The sequence below is a fragment of the Gracilinanus agilis genome, unplaced genomic scaffold, assembly GCF_016433145.1.
Source record: "Gracilinanus agilis isolate LMUSP501 unplaced genomic scaffold, AgileGrace unplaced_scaffold60893, whole genome shotgun sequence".
Lineage (NCBI taxonomy): Eukaryota > Metazoa > Chordata > Mammalia > Didelphimorphia > Didelphidae > Gracilinanus > Gracilinanus agilis.
This window is the reverse complement of record NW_025396206.1, coordinates 1,921-13,758: the sequence shown is the minus strand read 5'-3', so window position 1 is coordinate 13,758 and position 11,838 is coordinate 1,921. Positions and strand designations below refer to the sequence as shown.

Here is an 11,838-nt window from a genome sequence, read left to right as displayed (position 1 = left end):
TCTTTCCACAGTGTTTGCATTCATAAGGTTTCTCTCCAGTGTGGATACTCTGATGTCTAGCAAGATGCCACCTCTCTGTGAAAGCCTTTCCACAGTGTTTACATTCATAAGGTTTCTCTCCAGTGTGGATGCTCTGATGTCTAGCAAGATGCCACCTCTGGGAGAAAGTCTTTCCACATTGTTTACATTCATAAGATTTCTTTCGAGTGTGGATTCTCTGATGTGTAGCAAGCTCAGAGTTCTGACTGAAAGGTCCACCACCTTTATCTCTCACAGAAACCATCTCGATACTTTTATTTTTTGGATGTCTGAGGTCTGAACTACAGCCAAAGGCCATTACTCCTACGTTACCTTGATACATAGGCATTTCAGGTTTCTCAGGTGACTGAAAAAGTCCTACTTCTTCAAGAAAGCATTTCTTATATTTGCTACTCTGACAATAGTCATTTCCTGAAGTCAATTTCATATCCTGAGTTAGGACTGAATATTGGCTGAATTTCTCAGCAGTTTCATCAATTTCACAGTCACTCTTTGGATTTTTATTTACCTTGATAGAAGAGTCACAGATTTCTCTCAAATGGAAGTTATGAGGATCCTCATTCATGCATTGTTGGGGGCCAGATCCTCCCACAAAAAGCCTCACGGTGCTAGACAACTCCTTCACTTTAAAATTAGTCTCTGTCTCTGAAGAAAACAAATAATGATATAAATACAGAAGGAAAGAGGAAACACACACACAGAGCAATATACGTTCTTTCCTCTGATGGCAGAATGTAACTTGATTTTTATTCTATTTTCCTAGGGAAAAAGAAGTTTTCAAATTTAAACAAGCAGAACTACTGTTTGGATAGACCATTTGGCCATATCTGCAAGATAGATGATTTTAGAAAGACTTTCACATACAATTACAATGAAACCTAACAATGTACCTGTTGTACAGGTAAGCCCAGATTGTCTTCATATTTTGGAACTCATGACATGAATAAAGAATGGAGGAAGGGCCTGAACAACTTCCTCACAACTAGACTACAACTCAAACCTTCTGCATGAGCATGCTTTATCCACAGTATTGCACAATCTTTCTCCATTGCCCTTCCTATCTTTCCTAAAAAATTACTCCCCTGTTATTCTTATAATTTTGTTAATCTCATTTAACCTTCTAGGTATTCTGTTCTAGAGTTTTGGATTCACCATCACATGGTCCACCTTGGCAAATTTTGTATGTTAATTAAGCACAACAATAATTTCACTATTTTTAACACATGCATTAATTTTCAAAGTGGAATAGAAGTTTTCTTTTCCCTACAGAAGCAAAGATTTTTTGCCATTTAGTGCAGACATACTAAATATTCAACTTATTTTACAATCTACCATATATTGTCTCAAGCCCTATACTGAGTCTATCATTCATAACTCAGGAAATAAACAGCATTATTCAGTGCTTTCCACTCACTCACCTAGGCAGGAGTTCCTTGGGTGTTTTTGCTCTAGCAGCCATGGTGATTTGCCTTGCTGAAAATAGGACATAAAATTTTCTCTAGGAACTGGAAGCCCTGGGCATAAGAAAGAAGAAAGGGATCAGGAGAGAAAAATAAAAAATATGGTCCTATTAAAGGAAAGGGGCATAGTTCCAAATTGCCATCCAGAATATTTGGATTAACTCAACGCCACCAAAAATGCATTAATGTCCCAATTTTGCCACATCCCCTCCAACATTCTCCACTTTCCTTTACTGTCATGTTAGCTAATCTGCTAGGTGTCAGGTGGTACCTCAGAGTTGCTTTGATTTGTATTTTTCTAATAAGAGATTTAAAACACTATTTAATGTGTTTGTTGATAGTTTTGATTTCTTTATTTTAAAATTGCCTATTCATGTCCCTTGCCTATTTATCAATTGGGGATTGGCTTGATTTTTTGTACAATTGATTTAGCTCCTTATATATTTGAGTAACTAGACCTTTGAGTTTTTTGTTATAAAGATTTTCCCCCAAATTTGTTGCTTCCTTTCTAATTTTGGTAGCATTGGTTTTCTCTGAACAAAAACTTTTTAGTTTAATGCAATCAAAATTATTTATTTTACATTTTGTAATTTTTTCTAACTCTTGCTTGGTTTTAAAATCTTTCCTTTCCCAGAGATCTGACAAGTATACTATTTTGTGCTCACCTAATTTACTTACGGTTTCCTTCTTTATATTCCTTTATATTCAAGTCATTCCCCCATTCTGAGTTTATCTTGGTATAGGGTGTGAGATGTTGATCTAGACCCAATCTCTCCCATATTGTTTTCCGAATTTCCCAGCAGTTTTTGTCAAATAGTGGATTTTTGTCCCAAAAGCTGGGTTCTTCGGATTTATCGTAGACTGTCTTGCTGACATCACTTATCTCAAATCTATTCCACTGATCCTCCCTTCTGTCTCTTAGCCAGTACCATATTGGTTTTTTTTTTTAAAACCCTTGTACTTCGGTGTATTGTCTCATAGGTGGAAGATTGGTAAGGGTGGGCAATGGGGGTCAAGTGACTTGCCCAGGGTCACACAGCTGGGAAGTGGCTGAGGCCGGGTTTGAACCTAGGACCTCCTGTCTCTAGGCCTGACTCTCACTCCACTGAGCTACCCAGCTGCCCTAGTACCATATTGTTTTGATGACTACTGCTTTACAGTACAGTTTAAGATCTGGTACTGGTAGGCTGTCTTACTTCATATTTTTTATCATTATTTCTCTTGATATTTCAACATGGAAAATGGCAGGGTGGAGTTCCTGCAAGATACAGTCAAGCCTCACCAAGAGTTCTCTAGAGGGCGGTCCCCTGGAATTCTGGGTGAGGCTTGACCCTGTATCTTGCAGGAATTCCACCCTGCCATTTTCCATATTGCAGTATTCTTGCTCTTTTGTTCTTCCAAATAAACTTTGTTTAAGTTTTTTTCTAATTCAGTAAAAAAGTTTTTTGGTAGTCTGGTAGGTATAAGCTCTAAATGAGTAAATTAATTTGGGTAGGATGGTGATTTTTATTATGTTAGCTCATCCTACCCATGAGCAGTCAATTTTTTATCAATTGTTTAAATCTAGTTTTAATTGTGTGGAATGGGTTTCATAGTTGTGTTCGTATAATTCCTGTGTTTGTCTTGGCAGATAGATTCCAAAGTATTTTATATTGTCTAGAGTGATTTTTAAATGGAATTTCTCTAACTCTTCCCGCTGTGATGTGTTGTAAATTTATAGACATGCTGATGATTTATGTGCGTTTATCTTATATTCTGCAACTTTTCTAAAGTTGTTGATTATTTCCACTAACTTTTTAATTGATTCACTAGGATTTTTTAGGTAGATCATCATATCATCTGCAAAGAGTGATAGCTTGGTCTCCTCACTGCCTATTTTAATACCCTCAATTTCTTTTTCTTCCCTAATTGCTACTGCTAGTGTTTCTAGTCCAATGTTAAATATTACACGTGACAATGGGCATCCTTGTTTTACTTTTGATCTTATTGGGAATACTTCTAATTTATCCCCATTGCAGATGATGTTTGTTGATGGTTTTAGAAATATACCATTTATTATTTTTAGGAAAGGTCTTTCTATTCCTATACTTTCTAGTGTTTTCAATAGGAATGGGTGTTGTATTTTGTCAAAGGCTTTTTCAGCATCAATTGAGATAATCTTGTGATTTTTGTTGGTTTGCTTATTGATATGGTCAATTATGTGAATGGTTTTCCTAATATTAAACCATCCTTGCATTCCTGGTATGAATCCTACATGATTATAGTGAAGAACCCTCATGATCACTTGCTAGAGTCTTTTTGCTAGTATTCTATTTAAGATTTTTGCATCTATGTTCATTGAGGAGATTGGTTTATAGTTTTCTTTCTGTTTTTGTTCTACCTGTCTTTGGGATCAGTACCATATTTGTGTCATAAAAGGAGTTTGGTAGAACTTCTTCTTTGCTTATTATGTCAGATAGCTTGTATAGTATTGGGGTTAGTTGTTCTTTGAATATTTGATAGAATTCACTTGTGAATCCATCTGGTCCTGGGGATTTTTTCTTAGGGAGTTCTTTGATGGCTTGTTCAATTTCTTTTTCTGATATGGGATTATTTAAGTATTCTCTTTCTTCTGCTGTTAATCTAGACACCACTGATGGGCACACTACAGTCCATAGGCCAGATGTGGGCCCCCTGAAATGTTCTATCCACCGAGGGACATTACTCCTAACCTGACAAATACAATGAGTAGGATACAACACAATGAAACTTGGAAGGAGTTGCCTTAGAAACAGACTGACAGATAAGCAATTCCTTTCCTTTGGCCCCCTCTTTAAAAAGTTTGCCCATCACTGATTTAGGCAATTTATATTTTTGTAAATATTCATCCATATCACCTAGATTGCTGTATTTATTGCATTTTATCAGGCAAAATATTTTTTAATGATTGCCTTGATTTCCTCTTCATTAGAGGTGAGGTCTCCCTTATCTTTGATATTGATAATTTGGTTTTCTTCTTTCCTTTTTTATATTAGATTGGCCAGTACTTTGTCAGTTTTATTTGTTTTTTCAAAGAACCATTTTCTAGTCTTATTCAATAATTCTTTTACTTTCAAATTTATTGATTTCTCCTTTAATTTTTATAATCTCTAATTTAGTTTTTAACTGGGAATTAAATACATTGCAGGTGGAGTTGTGAATTGATCCAACCATTCTGGATGGCAATTTGGAACTATGCCCAAAGGGCTTTAAAAGACTATCTGCCTTTTGATCTAGTCATAACACTGCTTAGTTTATACCCCAAAGATATAATAAGAAAAAAGACTTGTATAAAAATACTTATAGCCACCCTCTTTGTGGTGACAAAAAATTGGAAAATGAAGAAATGTCTTTTGATTGGGGAATGGCTAAACAAATTGTGGTATCTGTTGGTGATGGGATACAATTGTGCTCAAATGAATAATGAACTTGAGAAATTCCATGTGAACTGGAATAACCTCCAGGAATTGATACAGAGTGAAAGGAGAAGATCCAGGAGAACATTGTACACTGTAGAACAATTAAACATAATGGACTTCTCCACCAGCAGCAATGCAAGGATCCAGAGCAAGGCTAAGGATCTTATGAGAAAGCAAACTAGCCACGATCAGAGGAAGAACTGTGGGAGGAGAAACACAGAAGAAAAACAACTGCTTGAACATATGGGTTGATGGGAATATTATTGGGAATGTAGACACTAAACAATAACTCTAGTCCAACTATCAATTATATGGAATTAGGTCTTAATCAATGATACCAGTGGAATTGTGCGTCGGCTAAGGGGGGCTAGAGGGAAGTGGGGGAGAGGGAAAGAACATGAAACATGTAAGTATGGGAAAATATTCAAAATAAAAATAAAAAAGGAAAGTAGGCATGCAAATAAGGATTACAGAATGGCTTCTGTTGTATTCACTGTCAGGACATTTGCAGGAGGGCAGAGATCATGGAAACTATTTGCAATCAGAAAATTCCATCTTTATTTACCTCTTGTAATAGAAAGATAGGCACATTGTACAACCTCCATCATCTAGAAATTAAAGGCAGCTGGTACTGAAGTGGTAAGAGATCAGAACCAGGAGTCAGAAAAGGAAATTTAATCCAACCTCAAAAAGATGATCCACAGTGCCCCTGGGCAAATTATTTCACCTCAGTATGCATTAACTATGAATTGACAATAAGACTATCAAACTACCAGGGATGTTGTGAAATTAAAGATAATTATGAACTCATTACCCAGTAGAGGACAAAGAGCATGAATTATGAAATGCTTTTTTCTTTTTTCCCTTCCTTTCCATTCCCATCATGTGGCCTGGGGTTTGATAGAAGAATGAAGGTGGAATGAGTATAAACTTGATAGAATAAATAAAATGAGGGGCTGGGTGCTTTACTTTTACACTTTAAAAAAAATTTTGATTCCCATATTGCTATGGACATAATCCACAGACCTTACTCACTATATGTCTACTTGTATATATCAAATATGCTTCTTGTAAAAACAAACATCTCAGAGGATTCATGTTTTTAATCCACTCTGCTATCTACTTCCATCTTATGGGTGAGTGCATCTCATTTATAATTGCAGTTATGATTATCATCTCTGTATTCCCCTTCACTTTGTTTTCCTCTTTTAATCCTACACTTTCTCCTTTCAATATCTGTCTACATGGTTCCCTTTCAATCACTTCCTCATTTCCCCTCACTTATATTATTTCCCTTCCTACCACCTGTGAAGATATAATTATCTTTCTTTGTCTATTTTGATGAAATCCATCAGCAACCTTTAACTCAATCAATCAAGAACTCAAAGCACTCCTACTTAACACTTAAGTAAGAGAGTTCACTAGTCAAAAACTCTCACCTCCAAAGGGGACTGCACAGCCCTGGGTAGGACAAGGCAAACTGAGAGATTGCAATTGAATATGTGAAGAAGGGGGAGAGACAGGAAATGATGTGGAAAAGGAGCATAAAAGAAGAGACCAGCATGGGCCTTGGACCATTCTTTTCCTGGCATTTGGAGTGATTGGTTCTGAAGATTCCTGCCTAGGCTTTGGAGGAGACTCTCTCCCTGGATCCTATGTCAGCCTGGTGGGTGAATGGCTCAGGCTGTAGAGGAGGCTGCTCTGGTGGACTTCTGGCTGAAGACTCTACAAGGAGATTGAGACCTGAGGAAGCCTCCAGCTGGGGTACTTAACTGGACTCACTTCACTAGAGAAGCTCTTAGGGCTGGTGGGCTTAAGAATCTGCCTTTTTATCTACATTTCCCACTTTCACTCTTTCTACCTCTTTGTAAATAAAAGCTGCTTATAAGTCATTTTCACTTAAGCTATATTTTAAAATTGGTAACCACAATATTACTTTATAACACTCTTCTTGAGTCAAAAACTCCAATTTTAATCCTTACAAACCATCCTTATTCTTCTACTTCTCTATAGCTCTTTAATCACTCTCCCTATTTCACCTCCCTCTTATTATTCCCCTCCTTCACTACCTTTCTTATTCTCCTTCTAGAGGTCTAGAGTTAAGATTCTATACTCCAATGAGTGTTGTTATTGCTGATGAGAATATTTTATTGATTGTCTGTCATCACCTTCATTGTCCCCTCCACTATAATAGTTTATATGTGTGTGTGTGTGTGTGTGTGTGTGTATATATATAAATAAAACATTGTCCCTTCCACTTTAAGTTTTTCTTCCCAGGCCTCTTTATTTGATATAATTTACCCCGTATTACTTCTCTTCTTTTTCTCTCAGTGCTATCCTCTTTTTCACCCCTTGATTTTTTCTGCATATCTACCTGAACGTTTTAGTACCACACGCTCAGTCTATGTATACTTCTAACTACTATGATGAGGAGAGCAATTTTTTTTAGTATTAAAAATAATTTAATATACAAGTTAATATTGTTTCTTCACAAAAGAGTTTTTGATGCCAAGAAAAAGCACATAGTACCATACATACAATCAGATGGTAAGTATCCAATTGTTTGGAGCCCTCACTATAAATATAATCTGGTAGAAATACTAATATACTCCATTTCCAATTTACAAGGGCATTATTTCTGTGCCAATTACCAAAAAATTGAAACACTTAAATATTGCAAATTTAAAACAGCAATTGAATTTTAGTGAGGAAAAAAACAATTTAAAGAGTTTGAAATTCAAATCCTATATTTGCTCTTTGCCCTGGAGTAGATTATAATCCTTTTGCTTCTATATACAGATATTTTATATATATAGAGTGACTTAACAAACTTTGTAAGGTTTTAGTAACTTAGCCTATAAATTAGCATAGGCAGCATGAGTCTAGGGAAAGTATCATGGAATAACACTTTTGCGAATGATTGACCAGACTTCTGTTTGAATAATGAAGTACATGCTATTTTTAAAAATTACTGACTACAGAAACAGATTTTTAAAAAATAGCAGCAAAATGCATTTCCAGATAACCATGATGGCATAATGGAAAGATCTGGCTAGTTGGAGACCTGGATGCTAGCCAATAACTAGCTGTATGTTAGGCAAATCATTTTATCTCTCTGGGCTCCAGCATCTTCATCTTTAACAGAAGACCTGAATGAGGTGATCTATTGGGACACCATTTTAGAGCAAAAAGCTTTTTTGGTATTTAAATGATCTTTAACAGATTATCAGTTCCATACTTGCATACTGATCTTTCTTTTTTTGATATACCACTCCAAAGGAAAAAATGATTTGAATGTTACCTTACAAATCTGCAAAGTTGTTTTTAGTCAAAATCTGCACCTGGGATTTTTTAGTAGTATCTCTATTTTTATAGCCTCATACAAGCTAAGAGATTTTAAAAGGTATTCATAAAAAAAAAGTTACTTATGATTCTGGTTTAAAATAAAAATGGTTTTCCCACTAATATTCCTCTTTCATCCTGAGAACATGATTTTCCAAAAATTATAAAATTGAGACAAAAAAATTAGAAAGCGCAAAGGAAAGAAATTTCTTATTTCAGTTATAACCTGGGACTGGTAATTTATGTCCTTCTTTTGCTTCAAAAAATGTGTAAGAGAGAGTGATCACATCAACTTTTGCCATTTTGGGATCTTCAGCAAATTCAGGATCAATGAAGAAAAATACTGGCATGTCTACTTCCTCTTGAGGATTAAGCCTTTGTTCTTCAAAACAGAAGCACTGTATTTTATTAAAATACTGTCCAGCTTCAAATGGCACAACATTATATGTAGAAATTCCAATTATTGATTTGTCAGTAGGATTCTTAGCTTTGTAAAATGCCAGTGCAGTCTCTCCTGGTACTACATATATGTCTGTTTGTTGAGGCTTAAAATTCCAGTGTAGACTTGCATGCACATCTGCATTGAAGGTGACTTTAATGATTCGGTCTTTAACAGGTACCATAGTCTCAATCTGGTCTGAAGCATGACCTGCTACAGGTGATCCACCAAGTTCTGTAGTCTGGCAGTACAGGCGGTAGAGGGGAACCGCAGCGTAAGACTCCATGGCTGCCGCGGCCACATACGTGAGGACGGTGCGGTTCCTCCGCCGCCACTCCTGCTCCTGTTCTCGAGTGAATGGATTCGTGCTCTTCGGCCTCCGCAGTGTTTGCCGCAGCTGAAGAGCGGCGCCCCGGGGGCCCCACCACCCCAAGCAGGCCCCCGAGGAGAGCAATTTTAAGAGTTACAAATACCATCTTTCCACTAGCCATAGAAACAATTTGACTTTATTAAGTCCTGTAAATATTCTCTTCATTATTTATCTTTTCATGCCTCTCTTGAATTTGGTATTGGGACATCAATTTTTCTCTTTCATGCTGCTCTTTTCATCAGGCATGCTTGGACATCCACTTTGTTATTAAATAATGATTTTTCTTCTTGATAGAATATAGTCAGTTTTGATGGGTGGAGGACTCATGGCTGTAAACCCCTTTTTCTTGCCTTCCAGAGGTTATATTTCAAACACTTAGATCTTTTCACGTAGAAGTTCCCAAATCCTATGTAATCAACACTGAGTCTCCATGATGTTTGAATTGTTTTTTTCTGGTTTAGTAGTACTTTCTCCTTAGCATGGGATTTCTTCAATTTAGCTATAATATTCCTGGGAGTTGTCATTTGGGGATTTATTGCAGGAGGTAATCTATGGATTCTTTCAATTTCTTTTTAAAATTATGATTCAAAGGAAATCAAGGCAGTTTTCTTTGATAATGTCCTATAATATAACATCTAGGCTTTTTAAAAATATAGTCTAATAAATATTAAGATTATCTTTCCTGGATCTATTTTCCAAGTCAATTTCTTTTCAGTCAGATATTTCATATTTTCTTCTTTTTTTTTGCATTCTTTTGACTTTGTTTTATTGTTTCTTAATATCTCAAGAAATCACTGGCTTCTATTCCCCAGGTGATAGATGGGCAATTTTCAGGTAAATAAATCAAAACTATCAATAAGCACAGGAAAAACTTTTCTAAATCTCTTATAATCAGAGAAATGCAAATCAAATATCAAAACAATTTTGAGATATCACCTTACACCTATCAGATTGGCTAATATGACAGCAAAGGAAAGTAGTAAATGTTGGAGGGGATGTGACAAAATTGGGACATGAATGCACTGCTGGTGGAGTTGTGAATTGGTCCAACCATGCACAAAGGGCTCTGAAAAACTGCCTGCTGTTTGATTCAGCGATACCACGGATGCTTTTATACACCAAAGAGTTAGTAGGGGCAAAGACTTGTACAAAAACATTTATAGCTGCACTCTTTGTGGTGGAAAAAAATTGGAAAATGAGAGGATGCCTTCGATTGGGGAATGGCTGGACAAACTGTGTTTGTCTGTTAGTGATGGAATGCTATTGTGTTAAAAGGAATAATGAACTGGAGGAATTCTGTGTGAACTGGAAAGACCTCCAGGAATTGAAGCAGAGTGAAAGGAATAGAACCAGGAGAACATTGTACAGAGAGACAGATACACTGGCAAAATCGAATGTAAGAAACTTCTCTACTAGTAGCAATGCAATGATCCAGGTCAATTCTTAGGGACTTATGGGAAAGAACACTATCTACAACCAGAGAAAGAATGGTGGGAGTAGAAACACAGAAGAAAAACAACTGCTTGATCATGTGGTACTGTGATGTTTGGAATTTGGGCAAGTCCCATTTAAAAGTATTTTACAAACTTCCTGTGGACATGTGGGGGACTTTGAAACTACATTTTCCATGATCCAATGAGTTTCCGGTTTTTGGCGTGGTGACATCCAACATATAGAGCAGCTTAAATTTGGAGGTCCACCTGGAGACGACCTCTTTGGCTACTAAGGAAGATGGGAGGAGATGGAGATGGGCGGCATTTTTAAAAATTGTCAGGCGTGGTCGTATATATTTTTACCAACATGGTCATGGAAATTAAAATATTATTTTTCCTCATAATATCAGCCTTTATCATTTTTAATCCTTTCAGTACGATGGAGATATTATTGGAGATGTAGACTAAACGATCACCCTAGTGAAAATATTAATAATATGAAAATAGGTCTTGATCAATGACACATGTAAAACTTAGTGGAATTATTGCTGGCTATGGGAGGCGGGTGGGAGGAGGGGAAGAAAAAAATATGAATCATGTAACCATGGGAAAATACTCTAAATTAATTAAACTTAATTTTAAAAAAAATCATTGGCTTGATTTATTATTTGGGGAATAGGAGATGAGGAAAAGAACATGATTCATGTAATCATGGGAAAAAAATCCTAAATTAATTAATTAAATAAACATAAAAAAAGAAGTCAATGCTTTCTACATGCTCAATTCTAATTTTTAAGGAATAATTTGCTTCCATGACCTTTTGATTCTTGTTTTCCATTTGGTCCATTTTACATTTCCTGGAACTTTTTTCTTCATTGGATTTTTCTGCTTCTTTTGCTAATTGACCAATTTTGCTTTTTCATCATCTATTGTTTTTTTAATTCCTTTCATTTGTTTTCCCCATTTTCCTTCCACTTCTCTCATTTGAATTCTTTTTTAACTCTTCCAGCACCTGAGACCAATTTCCTTTATTAGTTGAACTTTTGCACATTTTGTATCCCAATCCCTGCCTCAGTCTGAGCCTTGTTCTTCTTTGGCTCTATAGACATTTTCTATGTTTCTTTTGCTGTTTGCTCATTTTCCCAAACTCCCCCCCACCCCCCACTTTGACTTCTCAGTTCTCAGAGTAGGGGGAGCATTCTCTTAAACTTCAGTTTTTCTTTGCTCCTCCCCTCAGCTATACTTATGGTTTCCTGCAATTTGCATTTCTTCCAAGCCTGTGGGCTGAGCCCTCTCAAAGTTGCTGATTTAGTCACCT

At 36.2% G+C, this 11,838-nt stretch overlaps 1 protein-coding gene across 1 annotated transcript; it reads right to left on the bottom strand.

Annotated features, from left to right (window-relative positions):
* Positions 1 to 8,493: 8,493 nt before the first annotated feature.
* Positions 8,494 to 9,168, bottom strand: LOC123256558 (cytochrome c oxidase assembly protein COX11, mitochondrial-like; the record flags this gene model as incomplete). The annotated part of the gene is made up of 1 exon (XM_044685150.1): positions 8,494 to 9,168. A coding segment is annotated over one exon (675 nt), but the record flags the coding sequence as incomplete, so codon positions are not given.
* Positions 9,169 to 11,838: the final 2,670 nt, after the last annotated feature.